This window comes from Vombatus ursinus, unplaced genomic scaffold (assembly GCF_900497805.2).
Source record: "Vombatus ursinus unplaced genomic scaffold, bare-nosed wombat genome assembly UNPS02014810.1, whole genome shotgun sequence".
Taxonomy (NCBI): Eukaryota; Metazoa; Chordata; class Mammalia; order Diprotodontia; family Vombatidae; genus Vombatus; species Vombatus ursinus.
Window position 1 is genome coordinate 17520335 of NW_020954588.1, and position 19598 is coordinate 17539932.

General features: G+C 44.2%; 1 protein-coding gene across 2 annotated transcripts in view; it reads left to right on the forward strand.

The window, feature by feature from the left end:
• The first annotated feature begins 1405 nt into the window (after positions 1–1405).
• MCCC1 (methylcrotonoyl-CoA carboxylase 1) overlaps positions 1406–19598 on the forward strand; it is a 60951-nt gene continuing 42758 nt past the window's right edge. For both annotated transcript variants that reach the window (XM_027876161.1, XM_027876162.1), the window contains exons 1-7: positions 1406–1512; positions 9149–9192; positions 10044–10183; positions 11204–11299; positions 14443–14564; positions 15933–16080; positions 16174–16295. In XM_027876161.1, the coding sequence (XP_027731962.1) occupies positions 1415–1512; positions 9149–9192; positions 10044–10183; positions 11204–11299; positions 14443–14564; positions 15933–16080; positions 16174–16295 (770 nt within the window). In that variant the 5' untranslated portion in view covers positions 1406–1414. The remainder of the gene's footprint in view (positions 1513–9148; positions 9193–10043; positions 10184–11203; positions 11300–14442; positions 14565–15932; positions 16081–16173; positions 16296–19598) is intronic.

Genomic DNA, 19598 nt, shown 5'->3' on the forward strand with positions numbered 1-19598 from the left:
GAGCCAGTTAGCTCTGCTTCACCACCGGCCAGTCCAAATCCTCATTCTTTAAGCAAAGGCCGGATGACCCCTTGGCAGGTATGCGAGGGATTTTTTTGCTCGGATGTGGATCAGTTTAGACGGCCCCTGAGGTCCCTTTCAGCTCTGAGACTCTGGGAAGTTTCCCCCGTCACTTACAGAAACAAAAATTTAGTTACTTTGTGTCATCCGTTACAATATTGCTAGGACACTTTAACTGGATCTGCACGTTGCTCCTATAACTCCCTAATTTGAATTCAGGGTGAAATCAAGGGGCGCTGGCAAAGGTAACGTCTTAGGAACATAGATCAGCAAGGGATCCCCGAGACCATCTATTCCAACCCCCTTGTTTTAGAAATGAGGTTATTGACGTTAACTGATTTGCTTAGGATCACAAAAGGAAGATTCAGGGGCGGAATCTGAACCCTGGACCCTTGATTTCCAAAGAGTGTACCCCCTAGCTCCCCCCCCCCGCCTCCCGCACCCGCTTCTCTCCAGGCTTCCTTCTCTAGGGAAATCGACCCACCATAGAGAGGGGGGCTGCTTTTAAGGGGAAGGGGGAGAAGGGAGAGGACAGCTTGGCTTGGAGCCAGCAAGACCTGGGTTTGATTCCTTCTCGGCCACTCAGGGGCCGTGCGACCTTGAGCAAGTCCCTTAACCTCTCTGAGCCTCAGTTTCCCTATCTGTAAAGTGAGGAGAATCACGGGGGTTCTGAGGCTCCAGTGAGACACAAGTAAAACTCTCAGGAAGCCTGAAGCTACAGGTCCTGGGCCTCAGTTTCCCTCTGTGATTACGAAGGTCCTTTCAGTTTGAGAGGGAGTCAGGTAGAGATTGACCTTCCAGCATTTCTTCCGGACTAAAACAAAACCAAAGCCTCGGTGCGCGCGCAGCTGCTGGGGGGGGTTGGTGGTGAGGCGAGGAAGGAGGCGGGGCTGAGGCCGGGAGCGCCTAGGGCGCGCGCTCCTCTCCCCGGCCCCGCCTCCCCAAGCTCTAGGACAGTCAGCCTTGCGAAGAGTGGAATGAAAAGGGAAAGAGGGACCTGGCAAGACTATCTGAACCGGAAAGACTCCTCTGAGGAGAATGAGGGAGAGAACTCCGCCCCGCCCCCTCGCTCCAGCTTATAGATAAGACCCCGCCTCCTCGGCTCGCGAGGCTCCGCCCCGCCCTTCGGCCCCACCTCCCGTCCATTTGGCTCCGCCAAGTGCCCCCCCGCCGGCCAATTGGGCTGCGAGGAACCTTGCCACGCCCCCATCATGGTTCTTATTGGCCGCTTCAGAGACACTGCCCCGTCTCGGATTGGCTGCGTTCCTGGGTCGGTCTGTGTAAAGACCGAGGGGCCTGAGAGGTTGGGGGCATTGGGGGTCTGGGGGTCTGGGGGTCTGCGGGTCGCTTGGGAATGCCCGGAAGCAACATGAGGACATACCTGGGGGCTGTGGCGCTGCTGGTGGCGGAGAGGAACCAATGGCGGCATCTGCCTGGCCTGCTGCAGCCGGGGTACGTGGGGAAACTGAGGCGGGGATGTGCGTGGGCAAGCCCGCGCAGGAGGTGTCGGGGGATGCGCGTGGAAGGGGTGTGTATGCGCGTGCGTGTGTGGGAGGAGTGTGCATGGGTTACAAGGGGAGTGTGCAAGAGGTGTGGGGTGTGAGCTGAGGAGGGGTGTGTGTGTGAGCGAGAGAGGTGTGGGGTGTGAGCAAGGAGTGCGTGTGTGAGAGGTGTGAGGTGTGAACAAGGGGTGTGTGGGGTGTGTGTATGTGTATGTGTATGCGTGTATGCGTGCATATGTATGTGTGCGCGCGTGCAAGGTGTATATGGCTGTGTGTCCATCTGATCACCGAATCCAGTGGCCTTTTCTAAGTCCTCATTCTCCTTGACCTCTCTGCAGCCTCTGACACAGCTGGTCGCCCTCTTCTCCTTGAAACTCTCTTCTCTCTGGGTTTTCAGGGCACCTCCCTCCCCCTCCTCTCTGACCATTCCTATGTCTCCTTTAATGGACCCTCCCTCAGATCACACCCTCTAACTATAGGTATCCCTCAGGACTCTGACCTGGGCCTTCTTCTCTTCTCCCTCTATACTACACTTTGTGATCTCATCAGCTCACAAGTATTTAATAACTATCTCTGGTGATGATTCTCAAGTTGACCAATTCTGCCCCAACTTCCGCTGACCTCCAGTCCTGCAGCTCCATCTGCCTATTGACTATCTTGAACTGGATGTCCAGTAGACATCTTAAACTCAATGTGTCCAAAACTGAACTCATGATCTTTCCCCCCAAATTCTCCCCACTTCCTAACTTCCCTATCACTGTAGAAGGCAACACCATCTTCCCAGTCACCCAGGCTTGCAATCAAGGTGTCATTTTTGATTCCTGTTGCACACCTCCCCCCACCCCAATATCCATTCACTTGCCAAGTTCTGTTGACATTACCTTCATTACATCCTTTGTATATGCCTCTGACACTGCCACCAGCCTGGTGCAGGCCCTCATTACCTCACATCTGGTGGGTCTGCCTGCCTCAGACACCAGTGATTTTTCTAAAGTGAAGGTCTAGGGGAGAGGTAACTGAGGGGGCTGAAGAGGTATTGGTATCAAAACTGAATCCATCTCCATGATAATGAGATTTCAGGTGATTAGTTTATCAAAAACTGATGTGTAACTAGACAGAACATTTATTCAGTATTTATTATATACCAGGCACTATTTTTGGTATATAAATGCAAACTTAATAGCTCTTGCCCTCAAGGAGCTTCCATTCTAAAAGGGGAGCTCGAAGGGGAAGAGGAGGTCTGGGCTCATTGGCATGGCGCATGAATGGCTGCCGAGGGACCTGGTGTCCTGGATCTCGGGGGAAACGCACTCATTAAGTCGCAGGCTGGTTCCGATGCCAGGTGTGGAGGGAAGGATATGGTTTGGAGCTGCCCGGCATGCCACTAGATCTTGTTGACCAGTCAGTCTCCATCCCTCCACTTACTCAGAGTGACTTGAACCCCACTGGGTCCAGCCATGTGTCTACAGGACAGTCGCAGCAGCCTCCTGACTGGTCTTTCTGCATTGTCTCCTCTGCCTTTGTACATCCTGGTGCTAAATGTGAAAAAAATGATTCCCCTGAAGTACAGACCTGACCACGCTGCTCCTCTGCTGCAGATGCTGCAATGGCTCCCTGCCGTTTCGAGGACCTGCCTATTATCCTCTGCCTAGCTTTAGAAGCCCAGCTAACCTAATTCCTGCCTCGCATAAGTTATTCTCCATCCTGTACTCTACTGTCCAGTTGGGCTAGCTTTGCTGGTCCCCACATGTGCCCTATCTGTGGACAGGCTGACCCCCTTGCCTGTAATGTAGCCCCTCTGCACGTCTTTAGTCATTCGCTCCCTTAAAGTGCGACTTTGAGGCCTTTCCAGACCTGCCCTCTGCAAAATTATCATTTTAGCTTTGTGTACGTTTTGTATTTCTTCTGCACGTTCGTTAGCGGAAGTACTGAGGGAGAAACAGTATGTACGTGTAGAAGTTGAGGTTGAGGACGTTTTTCTTTTTTCTTTTTGGTCTTGATTTCTTCTTCTTGTGTACCCACCTCAGCCTCAAGCCTCGCACTCAGTAGGCATGTATTTGATTGTTTTGGGGTGTTACTCAGTCAATAAGCATTTATTAAGCATTGACTGTGTGCCAGGCACTTTCTGTGTGCATGCATGTGGTTTATGTCTCATGTTTATCTGTGTGTAGTGTGTGTAGTGCTATGGGGGAGGGAATGAAATGTGAGTTTTTGTTTTGAGGAAGAGACATAGTTCTGAGCTTGATGTGAGAGGAAAAAAGACACACAATGGTACTTTTTAGATGATCCTGTAGCCCTAGCTCCACGAGAGAAATCTCATCCTTCCAGGAGGCATTTGCCATGCACACATATATACAAGCACACAGCTGCCTCAGTTTCCCTATTTAGGAAAATCCTATTTGAGAGTGTGGCTGTAATTTTTGAAGGTATCAATGCCCACTGCAACAGGAAGATCCCCAGGATTATACCTCAGGGTTGTTGTTTAGTTGATTAGTCATGCCCAACTCTTTCTTGGCAAAGACACTGGAGTGGTTTTGCCATTTCCTTCTCCGGATTATTTTACAGAGGAAGTAACTGAGGCCAACAGGGTTAAGTGACTTGCCCAGGGTTATGCAGCTAGTAAGTCTGAGGCTGGATTTGAACTCAGGTCTTCCTGACTCCGGGGCCAGCACTTTATCCACAGCACCACCTAGCTGCCCTACCTCACTGTTAACGTAACCAAAGCCCTGGTCTCTGCTTCCTGGAGTGTGGGAGGCAGTGATGAAACTTGAAAGGAGAAATTGTATTGTGTTTCTCATAGTCAGTGAGTTGTACTTTTGTCTCTGATGGTTAGCAAGTACAGCCACGCTACGGTTACCACGTTTTCCTTTTTGGGTTCTAGCTCTCTAGAGCATGTCTTCTCCAGGCCTTTATACAGACCCTCCTAGGCCCGCAGCCCAGCACCCACAGCTCCTGGCATTTACCTTTCCTCTCTCTTCCTAGTCTCTACAAAATCACGTAGCTTTTCCTCCTCTTTCTCTTAGCATCTCAGAAGTTTTCAGGGGCCAGAAGATGGAAGGCAGAAGTGTGGGCAAAAGGACCAGAAGGTGGAGGAGGCAGAAGCTCACCCAGTTCAGAATCACCTTGAGTGTCACTGCCAGGATCAAGCAGGGGGTGAGGGCTCAGGCTGCCAGTTTGACTCACATCCTTTCAGGTATAAGGAGAGAGAAAGAGAGACAGAGACAGAATGGATAATGGAGAGAGACAGCAGAAAGGGGAAGGAAAGGAGAGAGATGGAAAGAGAGGAATGGGAAAGAGAGACAGAATGAGACATGGAGAGAGACAGCAAAAAAGGGAGGGAAGGAAGAGAGATAGGAGGGAGGGAGAGAGAGAGTGCGCATTTATTAAGTGCTAATTGTGTGCCAAGCAGCACTGTTTGCAATACATAACCAAAAGTCACAGTGTTTCCCAATGCTCTTGTTCTTAAACCATTAAAGCGGCATAGTATGGAACCCCAAATTTTACAACATGGCAATCAATAATATACACATAAGCCTAAAGGAAGCCAGCCTTCTCTGAAAGGAAAATAGGTGGGCACATTTCTGGTTCCAGCTGTTGGTCCCTTCCTACCTAAATTTACCTTGCATCTCCTCTGTACCTACTTATGTCCATATTGTCTCTCTTATTAGAATGGAAGCTCCTTGAGGGCAGAGACCATTTTGTTGCCCTTTCTTTCTCCATTGCTTAATTCTGTACCCAGTCATGCACTTAATGAATGCTTATTGATTGGTTGGTTGGTTGGAATACAGGTGGCTTCTCTGCACCTTCTGGTAGTAGACGCCATTGACCTACTATTATGCTGCTTAAAATCCCCATGATCAGTTATTTCCTTCTTTAAAGCACTGTCTCTAGAGGGCCCTTTTAAAGTGTGAATCCAGTATTCATCGGATCACACATCTAAAGGTACAAGGGACCTCAGAGATTATCTAGCCCACTCCCTTCATTTTATAAGTGAGGAAACTGAGGTTCAAAAAGGTTAAATGACTCATCCAAGGCCGTACAGGATGTAATCGGCAAAGCTGGGATTAAAATCCAGGTTCTGGCTCCACATTCCAAGCTTGAAGAGGAACAGATCAGCCTCAAGTCATACAGTTAGAACTTAGAAATCTAGTTCAATTGCTTCATTTTTTAGATAAGAAAACCCAGAAAGATGAATGCAGGGACTAATTCAAGGTCACATGTATTACTGTGATAATAATTAGTAGACTAATCATAATTACTAGCACTTATGTAGTGTTTCAAAGTTTGCACAGTGCTTTATACTTTGTTGTATCATTTGATCCCCACAACAGCCCTGGCAGGTAGGGTGCTATTATTATCCTCATTTTGCAGATGAGGATGCTAAGGCTGGGAGAAGCTAGATGACTTGCCCAAGGTCACGGAGCTGAGTACATTATCATGGGCTTATTTACTCAATATTCATATTTAAGAGCTGGTTTCTGAAGGACTGGAATATAGGAGAGATCCTTTAGAAGGCTGGGAAGAACATGGACGGTACCCAGAGAAGGCAGTCCAGCACGGGCAGTTACAGGCTGCCAAGGGATGGCAGACAGGTAGGCTGGAATTCTGGGAATGGCAGCAAAGAAACAGAGAAACTGAAATGCAAGAGGATGGCAGGCATTTCTGAGAAAGTCGCAACATGGTGTGCAATATGGTAGCAAGTGGTGTTTTTGAAGCCAGACTTGGAAGTTAAAAAACAACCTAATAATTCATATAGCAAAAGTTTTAACATTACCCGAGTGTCCTAACCAGTTCTGTGTTCTTGAATTTCAAAGAAAAGCCCATCTTAGTCTTATTCATCCTAGCCTCTGGCATGGTACAGCACCAGGCCTTGCATTGAACAGGCATTCAAGGGATGCTTCTCAAATTGAATGGAAGTTGAAGTAGTTTGGAGCCGCATAATAGACTTTAAAGAGGTCATTGAAAAGATTTCCTGCTTTAGTAATAAAAATAAAAATATATTCACTTAAAAAAAGGAAATGGTATCTAGGGTGCTAGAAGGCAGGTTGGGAGGCCCAGAGTAGGAGACCATTAAAGATCAGTTTCACCCACTTCACAGTTTTGCCAAGAACCATTTTCTGCCAGCTGCCCTGAGGGATTGATAGGCCCAGTTACTCAATCAACTCAGACCAGTCCTCCTATGCTGTCCAAGTGACTTAATGGTATGAGCCACAGACTAAGATTCAAGAAACTGGATTCTAATTTATGACCATGGGCAAGTTATTTCAACTCAATCTTGTTCATTTATCATTTGTGTAGGTTGTCTCAACTCTAAAATGAGAGGGAACATAAAATCAAGAGCTTTAGAAGCGGGAGGCACCTTGGAGGGCCTAACAGTTCCTCAAGAACATGTTTGAAAAATAGTCTGTCCAGATGTTAAGACTAGGTCTCTGATCAGATCTAGTCTATGGGTTTGTTTCTTCTTTACCAAAAGCATTAACAACTGGGTAGATCAGGGAAGGCCAGGAAGGAGGAGACCCCCTGAGCTCAGCCTTGAAGAAGAGCAGGATTCTGAGAGGCAGAAGAGAGAAGGGTGGGCATTCTGGGCATGGAGAATGGCTTAGGCAAATGTACAGAGGCTGGAATTTAGTCGAGTTTATGGAGGCAAGTTGTTTGAAATAAAGACTAGAAGAGTTGGTGGGTGACAGATTGTAGGGGGTCATAATGCCCTCAGGCTAAATAATTTATGTTTTATCTTAGAGGTAAATAGAGATCCACTCAAAGGGAGTGGTATGGTCAGACCTGTTCCTTAGGGAGATTATTCAGGCAACTGGTTGGGAAATAGATGTGAGAGAAGGGAGAGGCTAAAAGTAGGTTGGCCAAAGAGGAAGCCATTCCAATATTCTTAGATGAAAAATGATGAGGGCCTGAACTCTTTGGAGGTAGAACTGACAAATGGTGGCAACCAATTGGATACAAGTAGTAGAAGAAAGAGGAAAGGGATGCCTCTTCTCTGATTATAGTTGTCAGTGACTGGGAAGAGGACAGCACCCTCCACAGAAATCATGAAGTTTAGAGAAGTGAGCTTAGGGGGAAAGATAGTGAGAGTCTCTTTTGTACGTGTGAGTCTCAGATGTCCACTCAACATGTAGGTCGCTATAATCCAGCAGGTAGTTGATGATGTGGGATTGGTGCTCAGGAGGAGACTAGAGCTGGATTATAGATTTGGGAATCCTTTGCATAGACATAATTGGACCCAAGGGAATTGATGAGATCACAAGGAGGGAGGGGGTAGAGAGAAAAGAATAAGTGCAAGAGTCCGAGGAGAGGTATCATCTTTGATCGAGAGAAGAGCCCAGAAGCACACCTTGGCTAAGGAGTAGGAGCTGAGTGATGATCTAGCGAAGGCCATTGAGAAGGAGCAGTCACACAGGGAGGAGGAACCTAGAGAGTGGCACCCCATGAGCCACAGAGAGGAAAGATTGGTCAACGTGGAGTAGATAAAGGCAACAAGGACTGAGGAAAAGATTAGACTAGCAATGAAATGACCATTGGTAATGTTGGGAACGGTTTCAATAGAATGGTAGCCTCGGAAGTTGGAAGGAGTGGGTGGCATCAGGAGTAGACAACACTTTCAAAGAGCTTAGAAGTGAAAGGGAGGAGAGATATTAAGTGGTAGCTAGAGGGAATGTCAGTAGGAGGAAACAAAGAATTTGTTGGATTTTTTTTTAAGGATGTCAGATATTTAGGCCTACTTGTAGACAAGAAGGAAGTAGCCAACAGAGAGAGCTTGAAGATGAGAGAAGGAACATGAGTATTCCTGATTGAGGAGAGCTTCTGAAAGAGATGTCAAGATACAGGTTTGCCTCTCAGGGATCCAAGGAGAGATGTTGGCCTTGATCAAGAGAAGAGCCACCTCTTCCTCAGGTCTGGAGCAAAGGGCAGAGCTCATGGCAGATGACCTCAATTTTCTCACGTTAAGTAGACCAGGTCAGCTGTTGAAGGGCAGGATTTGAAACCAGATGTTCCTGACTCTAAGACCAGGATGCTCCTTCTCTATGCAGTGTCTCCCCTGTACTGATTTAAGATATACAGGCATCCTAAGATTTTACCTGGAATGGAAGAGACCTTGGAGATCATTTAGCCTAATCCCCTCATTTTGCAGATGGGCAAACTGAGGCACAAAGTGCTGAAAGGACTCACCCAAAGTCCAATAAGGGGCCAGTAGCCAAGTCTGTCTCCTGGAGTAGTAGTCAGAAACCTTAAAATTGAAAGGAACTTTCTTTGTACAGTTTCTACATTTTACAGATCCCAAAATGATGCTTCCCCAAAGTTACACAACACAGTAAGTTAGCTGCAGAGTTGGAACTAGGCCCTGGATTTCCTGATCTTTAGTGTCATATATTTTCTACCATAGCATTATGCATTTTAGTGGCTAAAGGTTAATGGAAATCATATCCAAACTTTGAGGACTTGTGGAGTGAGGAACAGATAAAAGGGTCAGTGTGACATTGAAAAGGACCTTTCTCAATGAATAATGATTTGCTTTTTTCTTTAGTCATTCTGTTTCTTCTTTCATTATAATGTCATTTGGATTTCTGTTACAGGAGATGGATTTGGAGACAAAGAACTGTGAAATATTCATCAACTGGTACTAAAAAATTTTTTATAATTTAATATTTCTTAATGGAAATATTTTAAAGAGTATTCTTTTACCCTTAATTTATGTTACATAAAAGAAAAAGTTTCATAAGCAATTTAGTGATTTTGTGATACTTTTCCTATTATTTTGGTGTTTCCTTTGAATTTTCAGCTCTTACATCAAAGTTCTTTTGATATAAAGAATCCAAAATACGAATGTGTTTTAATGGAACACATTTATGTGACTGATTTTGATCTCTCAATTGAAATGGTCTCTCCCTAGCTTTTAGAATTATAATATGAGGAAAAATAATTATAATCACCTTTTAAATGTTTATTAAGAAATTCTTTGTCACAAATTGAATTTCCACATTATATTTTTTATAGAACTTTTTTTAATTGTCAAAATAGTTAAAGAACATCAAATGTGTTTGATGGCTGGAGATTTTTTTCACATGTAAATAAATGCACTAGAACTCCATTTTAAGTACTGGTGTCTGGGTACAAAGACACCATCCACATCTAATGCCAGAAATATACCCATAGTGTATCAGTGAGTGGGTGAGTGAGTTAATTTGACCCTTGGTTTTACAAAATCCAAGGGAAAGCAAAAACACTTCCCAATAGGAAGTATTTCCCATTTCTCATTTTTAAGCTTAAGAACCCCTAGTAATTCCATTGTTCTGCTCATGCTAGTTAACTCTGGTAAGAAATAAGCTCATCAGAATTGGTTAAGATCATGATTTTGGACTTTGAAATGTTTAAGACCCATTTTTTAGGTTGCTTAACATGACAGCATGCTACTTGCTCGTCACTCCGGTTCTGGGTTCTGGGTCCCAGTTTCTCTTGTGTGTTAAACAGGAAGAAGCAACATCACCAAGGTCCTTATTGCGAATAGAGGAGAAATTGCTTGCAGAGTGATACGAACAGCTAGGAAAATGGGCATGCAGTCAGTGGCTGTCTACAGTGAGGCCGACTGGAACTCCATGCACGTGGAGATGGTGTGTTATCAGACACGTTAGAAGCTTGCTGCCTTCACCTTCCTACTTTCTGCCCCTCTGTATTTCTGGCCCGGCCCAGGGGAAGTTTGTGGCAGTGATTTTTCCCACTAATGATGATCATACCTTGTGTTCAGTTAGAGCTTTACAGCTTTCACGGCCTTATCTCATTTGATTTGATCCTTGAGATAATCCTGTGAACTCGATCTTATCCGCCTTCTGCAGAGGAGGAACCTGAAGCACAGTGGTATATGTGAGATCACCCAGCTAGTGAACAAAATTAGAAGTGATTGATTAGAGCTTGAAGATTCTGAAGAAGATCACTTTATAACCCCTCATTTTACAAAGGGGAAGCTGAAGCCAGTGGAAGTAGAATCAGTCAGCAAGTGTCTGTGAAGCACAGCTCTGCTTGACCCTGGGGGTACAAAGTAAACAGCACCTGCCCTCCAGGAGCCTCCATGTTGTTGGGGAAACTGCAGATTCCTTCACAGATACCCTGCTCCATTGCCTTTTGCTGAGCCAAAGCGCTCACTCATTCCTGCCTGGCCTGCAGGCAGAAGCCACACAGTTTTGAGTAGGAGACAACCCCTTTGTGTCCATCCTTATCTAAGGATGAGCACATAGAGTTTCCTCACTAGAAAGCTGATGCCTTCTTTTCGGCCACAGTGACGCTCTGTGCCCCGGCGTCGGGGCAGGAGCACCAACCCCAAGGAAACTCCCTATCTTTCAATGCTGATTTAAAATCCATGTTGGGGAAACTTGTATTAAACAACCATCCAAGTGGCACTTGGAAAAAGTTTTTATTGTTTGTCAGCAAGAAGCAGCCTGGTGTGGTAGTAAGAGGTCAAGATTTGGAGGCAGAAGACCTGGCTCCTATTTCTGGTCTTTCCAAGGGCCCCTGTGAGCTTGAGCTGAGCCTTAGTGTCCTTGTCTATGAAATCAAAGACTTGTACCAGCTCTTCTAAACTATCTTGCAGCTCTAAATCCTACAGTCTGATAATTGTATGACATTTGTGGAAATAGGCAGATGAAGCATACTCCATTGGTCCAGCTGCCTCCCAGCAGAGTTACCTTTCCATGGAAAAAATCATTCAAGTGGCCAAGGTTTCAGCATCACAGGTAAGGGTCATGAAGGTAGTTCCTGTGATGACAGAATCTGTTGCAGAATTTTTTTCTTTTATTTCTTTTAATTTTGTATTTTACTGATAACCTTTTATTTTTGCATCCATCTTTCTTTCCTGATATACCTCCCCTCCCTCCCTTATTCAGCAAGCCATCAAGAGAGAATAGAAAAGAAAGTAAAACTAACCAACCTAACCAAACTAACTAACTAACATATCGACCAAGTCTGGCGGCATCTGCAATGTGCCACACCCCTCCTCCCCACCTCTCAGTAGAAGGGAGAAATGTCCATTTTCTCCTCTCTTTTCTAGGGCCCAGCCTGGTCATTATATTCAGCGCAGTGTTCAGAGTTGTTTCCATTTGACACTATTGTAGTTGGAGTGTGCGGTGTTTTCCTGGTTCTTCTTCCTTCACTCTGCATCAGCGTAGAACACTGTTCTTAGTTGGTTTCTCTCTGCATGTAGACTTAGACTTAGACCTCTTGCTATTCACTAGATAGTTTCACTTTGCTACCCTTCAGTCATCTGAGGTGAACTGTATCCATCATAATATTTTCCTACACTCCTCCAGCTATTCCAGGACCTAAGTTCCCCTCCCTAATCTCAATCAGTGGTGTCACCTTCACCCTACTCATACAGTCTTGAATCCTCTGAATTATATTTGACTCCTCCCTCAGAGCCCATGAGGCATTAAAACTAGTTTGTTCTCCCTGTGAAATGTCTTTCAAGCATATTTGTCTTTTTCTTTCCATTCCTGATTCCCAAACCCATAACCTCAGGCTTTATGAAGAACCACAGTATTTTAGCAAGTGTCCTTACCCCAGAAGCATCACCAGGATAAGATGACTGGAGCTAGCTTCCTCACTGGCCCCAGGCCTCAGCTGTTTCAGATGCCAGATTAGAAGGTGTTCAGAAATAAGTAGGAGAGGAGAAGTGGAACAATGAAGAGAGATGGCTTTTTTTTCTAGGAGTTTAGCTTGGAGAAGGTAAAGAAATGTAAGAAAATAGTTTGAGGAAATGAAAGGGTCTAGGGAAGAGTGTGATTGGTGGGTTGGTTTGTTTTGAGATCTTGATCAATAGAGAAGGATTAAAGATTAGAGGTGGGCGATTGATTGCGTTGGAAAACTGTTGGAGAAGAAGAGTTTGCCTTCATTGGGAAAAGACCACATATTCTTCCAAGACTGAAGCAAATCAGGAATGGAGAATGATGGTAAAGGGGCTTATGTATAGAACTGGAGAGAAGACAAAGTTCATGGTGGAGGTCTTCTATTTTCATTGGAAAGAAAAGGAAAAGATCTCTTGCTGAGAGGAGGAGGATGTTGGCGTGAGGAGAAAAGAGGAGGTTTGGAATAGAAGTTATGGAGAATATGGTAAAGTGTCTGCATAGGAAGAGCAGAAGGATTGCCTTGCAGCAGTGAGGGCCCAGCCGAGGTTAGGTAACATACGTTTCTAGTGGATGCATATGCACTACTTTCATTATAACTTCTTTCAGTGGTATTCAGTGGCACAAGAGTAGGAGCAGGGAAGGCAGATGGTTGGGATAGTGCAGGGTTGAGGTTTGGAAAGGGATTTATAGTGATGGGAGAAGAGGGCCACACAAAGCTGAACTGGCCTTCAAGAGTAGGGTGATTATGGAAAAGAGAAGGAAGTGAGACCAGAGAAAGGGTGATATTTTGAGAAATCAGGGAGAAGAGTGGAGTGACTGGAGTTCATTATGAGGATAAAGATGTTTAGAAGTGAGACCAAGGAAGAGATGGAAGTGAAAGAGATCATGGTTTGAAAGAAAAATTTTAGAGTTCTAGGTCATATAGGTCGAACAGTTATGGGTGATGGTGAAGGATTGTCCCCAATGTGTGGCTGAGGTGTATTAAAGGTATAGAAGATAGGGGATGGTGAGGCTGATGAACTGGAAATCCAGAGTGTGTAAGGGGACATAAGCATGTATATTGACATCTCCAGATATGAATGAATGAATGAAGCTCTTACTATATGTCAAGCACTGTGCTAAGCCTTGTAGATACATATAGAAAAAAAAAACAAGACAGTCTTCGATCTAATGATCTAATTAGGGAAGACAGCTGATACTAAGAAAGATAATAATGATGATAAGCATTTATATAGCACTTAAAGGTTGGTAAAGTGCTTTACAAATACTATCTCATTTTATCCTCACTACAACCCTATAAAGTCAGTACTATTATTATTCATATATGTATATATATTGGTTGGTTGGTTGGTTGTTGTCTGTTCTCAAAGAGGACCAAAATGACAGCTCTGTGTTGGACTCCAACATGGTGATGTCATGTATGTATATAAATACATGTGATGTATGCATATGGTGTCTCTGAAGTCTGAGTGCAGTTTAAACCTTAGTAAGCTTAAAGCAGCCAACTAGTTGGCACAGGGGATGGCTTGTCGGCATAAAGCACACTAAGACTTTGGGGACAACCTATATAAAAGAGTAGTTGAGCTTCAGAACAGAAGAAAAGGCCCAGACATCTGTGGGGCTTATCAGTAGTTGGTATGACATGCCTCAGGGTCTAGAGGACAGATGGCAAGGGTTTGTTTGGGTGGCGGGGAAGTCTGTGAGCCAAGTGCTGAACTCCTCAAGAAAGGAAGGCACATGAACTTTGGGGCCAGAAGATCAATAACCCATGTTGGACAAGGTGCTATTGATGACTGGAGTGAAATGGGGAAGAGGAGAGAGAATTCGAGCTCACATGTCAATCTAGCCATCCTTTACACCTAGGTAGAGAAACGGCTTAGGAGATATGATTTCAGGAGGGCTAGTAAAGCTTTATGGCCCCCCAAACCCTCCCCTCTTTGCACCACGAGCCTGAAATTCCAGCCTAGAAGCTTTGTGCTTCTCATTTGAAGCCTGATCCCTTTGAGATGTAAGTGCCCTGATAGGTGTGAAGCTGGACACTGCTGTCCAGTATTTATACTCTAGTGAGTCTCAGGTTCTTACCTTAGTGCTGGCTTTGGGAGGGAGAAATTACAAGGGATCACTGGGCATCTGGGTGGGAGATGAGTTCCCTGATAAGGAAGGAAAGATCATCTGGTCTCTCCAATGTTGCTGACTAATGGTGGCATGTAGCACTCCTGGTCATCTCAGGATTACTTTTTGTTTCTCCTTTTTAGGCTATTCATCCAGGGTATGGTTTCCTCTCAGAAAACACTGAGTTTGCAGAGTTGTGTAAACAAGAGGGACTCATTTTCATAGGGCCTCCTTCATCTGTTATCAGAGATATGGGAATTAAGAGGTATGTCTTTATTTTTCTTCCTGACATCCTCGTGCTAAGAGGAGTAAGGGATGATGTGTGTCATAGGAGATGGAGGGCCAAGCTTGGAGTCAGGAGGACTGTGCCTTACTACTGAAAGTGGGGAACATAGGGAGGGGAGCAGAATGTCTTACATGTCTTGCGGGTATGTAAGATAACTATATTTGATGTGTGTTGAAGAATTTTCATAGAGTTACAGGGATGTTCAAGCCTATTTTGTGAGTAGTTATTTCTCCTAATAAGACCATCACTTTTGCTCTAAACTTTCACTTGGGAAATGGGCTTAGGGAAAGCTAGATTAATGCCTACTTGTAATTGTCCATTTGTACTAATATTCAGTCATAGTGAAGACCTTTCTAATGTTTGATGACCTGTACAGTGTGAATTTCCTTAGAAAGCTTCATTATATGTTAAATGTTGGAGAAGATGTGGGAAAACTGGAACACTAATGCATTGTTGGAGGAGTTGTGAACTGATCCAACCATTTTGAATAGCAATTTGGAATGCTGCCCAAAGGGCTGTAAAACTGTACATACTCTTTGATCCAGCAATATCACCAGATCTATATCCCAAAGAGATTATAAAAAGGAAAAAGACCCACATGGACAGAAATATTTATAGCAGCTCTTTCCATGGTGGCAAAGAATTGGAAATTGTGGGGATGCCCATCAATTGGAGAATGGCTAAACAAGTTGTGGTATATATTTGTAATGGAATACTGTTGTGCAATAAGAAATGATGAACAGACAGATATCAGAAAAACCTGTAAAGACTTACATGAACTGTTGCTAAGTGAAGTCAGCAGGACCAGGAGAACAATGTACACAGTAACAGCGATAATTGTGCAAAAATCAGCTATGACAAACCTAGCTCTTCTCAGCAATACAATGATCCAAGACAACTCCAGAAGATTTATGATAGAAAATGCTATCCACATCCAGAGAAAGAACTATGGAGTCTAAATGCAGATCAAAGCATATTATTTTCTTTATTTTTTGTTTTTTGTTTTTTCTTTGTGGTGATCTTTCCCTTTTGTTCTGAGTCTTCTTTCACAACGCAACTAATGTGGAAATGTGTTTAATATGATTGTACGTGTATAGCCTATATCAGATTACTTGCTGTCCTGGGGAGGGGGGAGGGAAAGGAGGAAGAGAGAAAAATTTGGAACTCAATCTTACAAAAATAAATGTTGAAAACTATCTTTACGTGGGATTGGAAAAAATAAAATGCTGATAAGTGGGGGGGGGAAAGAAAGCTTCATTATGTTTTACAGTCTATAGTGTATCAAAATAAGCATTTGTACCAAGGGATTCATGGTGGCCTCTGAACTCCTTTTATTCCCCTTTAAAGCACATCCAAGGCAATCATGTCTGCTGCTGGGGTTCCTATTATTGAAGGTTACCATGGCGAAGATCAATCAGACCAGTACCTGAAGGAACAGGCTGGAAGAATTGGTTACCCAATCATGATTAAAGCAGTTCGCGGTGGAGGTGGAAAAGTAAGAGACGGCCTGTTTGTAGGTTCCATTGGGAAGTTGCCTCATTCATTTGTTGTGCTGTCACCGTTATAACAATCTTATTTCCTATCTTAGGGCATGAGGATCGCCAAATCAGAAGAAGAGTTTCAAGAACAGCTGGAATCGGCAAGGAGAGAAGCCAGGAAGTCTTTCAGTGATGATGCCGTGCTGCTGGAGAAGTTTGTGCACACCCCAAGGTGAGATGTTTTTCTAATGCTATATAATGTGGATTGAGGGCCTATGAGAATATGTTTGAGTTAAGTGTTCATGACAGGTCAAATCCCATTAACAGTGGGTTTTTGGAGTGCTTTTGTGGTCTGAAATATCCTTTGGTCAAATATTGACTGATTGGCTTGGATTTACTAAGGTGTTTGTTGTAGCTATGTTTCTTGTAAGGAAATGTCAAATTGACCAGGTCTAGTGACCTTGAGAAGAATGATTGAGTTTGGCAAGTGATATAGTAGGAAAAATAATTAACAAAATAGGTCATCTGGCTTTAGTTAATCAGGGCAAATGCCAACTCATGTGGAGAAGGAGTTATTAAGGAAGGTTGTGAAGGCCCCTCTCCTGGAAACATCCATCTATCGCTATTAGCACAACCTCTGAATGAGAATAAAAGAAATCAGGCTTCCAACAAAGAATTCTACTGGAGATGGGCAGGGCGCTCGTTTGGGCAATGGGCTGATGGCCCTCAGCAGACGTCCAGGTAGTACATGATGTTAGTCATTTCATTTGTGGACATCACCTGCCCTGAGAGAGACTGTGGGTTCTCGCAGGGCAAAGACTCTGCTTCTTCCCTTCCCCCAATAACTTCATTGTTACTTCTTTATATTCAGCACCATGCTTGGCCTATGAGGAGTGAGTCATTTACCATGAGATAAGGTATTACCTTGATGTGGGTTACTGTAAGGACATGGGTATATTTTCTGAATTGGTAACATGTAGTTTTAACGAATTAGTACTTTTGAGGCTTTCTGACAAACTAGAGTAACCATTTGTCTTTAATAATTGGATTCAGCCCTGTTTGAAGGTAGTCATGGCAACCCTAACCCTATACTGTGTGTGTGTGTGTGTGTGTGTGTGTGTGTGTGTGTGTGTGTGTGTATCCATAGTTATTTTCATGCTGTCTTCTCTATTAGAATGTCAACTTCTTGAAGGCAGGGCCTATTTTTACCTTTCTTTGTATCCCCAGTATTTAAACACAGTGCCTGGAACACAGCAAGCATTTAATAACTATTTCTTGACTGATTGAATGAGTGAATTTGGGGCCCTGAGTTTGCTTTGTTTAAATTTTATCTAGAATGCTGTTGGAATTGGTGACAAATATGCTCAGTCTGAAGATCTTCCTTATTCCACTTCCTATTAAGAAAGCTAATCATTTGTGTGGCCATTAATGTCACTAAGAAGGAGCTATGGTATTCTGGGGCTCTATGTCATCTGCAAGTAACAGCACCTCCAAGAGCTAATCCTCTATCAGGAATCCTCTATTTGGATTCTGCACCCACAACAGTGGCAAATGCTTTTCATGACCATGTCTGCCTGTTCTGTGCCTTACTAGATATTGATGAACAGAGGATCATTAGAGCTATCTCTAAGATTACATCTGGTCTAGCTAAACTTGCTGGTGGGTTTGGATTCTACAAGCAAGGAAAAACACTTGGTAATCTGACCATCACCATGGTTAATTAGCCTTGCAGGGGAAGTTATAAGGGTAGGGATGACTGGGCAGTCCAGTGGTGTAACAGGGTACACACATACACACACACACAGGCACACACACACACACACACACAGAGTACATTACTTAGCAGTATTCAAGTAGAAGGGGTGGAGTGGTGATCCACATAGGATACAGAGCACTCATTCCCACTGAGTCACAAGGAGCCTTCTTCCCATGCACCATAAGCATTGGGCTGTCTCTGGATGGAGAGCACCCCTGTGCTGTTGGAGCCTGGGTGCTTTATTCCCTCACGGGGGCTTCTGAGGAGAAGGGCAGCCCCAGAGTTCCTGCCAGATGGTTTTTCAAATGATGCCAGCATTCCCATCAGGCCCCTTATTGCTAGAGGTGAGGGCCCAAACCGTTAGTTTGAAGCTTGTTCCCTGTTCAACATCTATCAAGGATTGTAGTAGGGTCTTAACCTGCGCAGTGATCTGGGACAGAAGACATTCCAGTCATCGCAGTAGAAGGAAGGCAATGGAAAGGCATGTGGCGGGTGTGAGCAGGCTACAACATAGAGCTAACGGGGAGCTCTGAAGAAGGGCAGGAATAAAGAATGTTGACAAGGAATTGCGTGATAGAACGAGAGGGTGGGCTGCTTATGTGGTGAGAGCGAGGGATGAAAGGGGGACAGCTCAGATGCGCCTTTACCACCCTTACAATTTTGCAAGAGAGGGAGGAAGGCCTCTGGCATGCAGGGGAGACACCCTGTGTGGAACTTTCGGCACGATGTGTAAACAAAAGTCGCACAGGATGGGGAGGCATGCAAGATGTGATCACAGATTCATTGGAGTGTTTTTTTCCAATTATTCCTTAGCTGCTCTCTGAAACAAAACTCATCTTTTTAACACCAGCATTCTTCCAGTGACATTGTGTAGCTGTGTATAGCTCATGACACTCCCAGTCTCTGAACAGTCAAATCAGAGATGCTTAAAAGAAAATGGAGAGGTCCATTGTAGGGGCCAGTAGATTGCAGCCTAATATCATCAGTGACTCGTGTTCAGGGAGGGGTTGGCCTCCAGAAAATGAAAGCTCAGGAGAGGAAGTGGGCCAGGCAAGTAGGAAGAACAAGGAGCCACAGATGGGCACCCAAAGCTGCCCTGGCAGCCATCAAGTGTGAAAGAGGCTGATGGGCAGGAAGGCTTTCTGTGTGATGGTCGGCTCCTCCATGAGACAGTGCATCCTGAATGAATGAATGAGCATTTTTGGAGTGGTCACTCCAAATGTGTATAGAGCATTTACTAATGGAAAATCAAGACAGCCCCAACTTCCAAGGAGTTTACATCATAATAGGAGACAGCTAAGGAAGCAGTGGTTTTTGTTGTAAGTCAGATGGAAAGGTCCAGTGACTCTCTCCTTAGGGTACAGGGGCAAAACTGATGGTTATGACTCTTCTTTAAAACCATAACTGTTTCTGAATTAACTTCGATGAAAATTGTACAAGATAAGAAAACATAGATGGGTTGAATTTGCACTATCAAAGGGGACTACCAGTATCAATGAGGTAATGGATCTAATTATGTATTGAAATATTCCCTTATTAGTGAATATTTCCAAGAATTAATTCAGTCATTAGTGACTTAAAAAAGAAATAGAAATCAAGATAGAGGTAACACAAAGTAAATCAGAATCCTCAACAAAGATGATTTTTAATAAGGTAAATTTGATTATAGATCTTTCTTCCACTTTTCCTTGTAAGATTAGAGTATATTCATATAGCACAAAAATCTAACGTATAAAAGAACTGAGGTCACTTGAAAGACCAGGAGTTTGGTTTAACAAA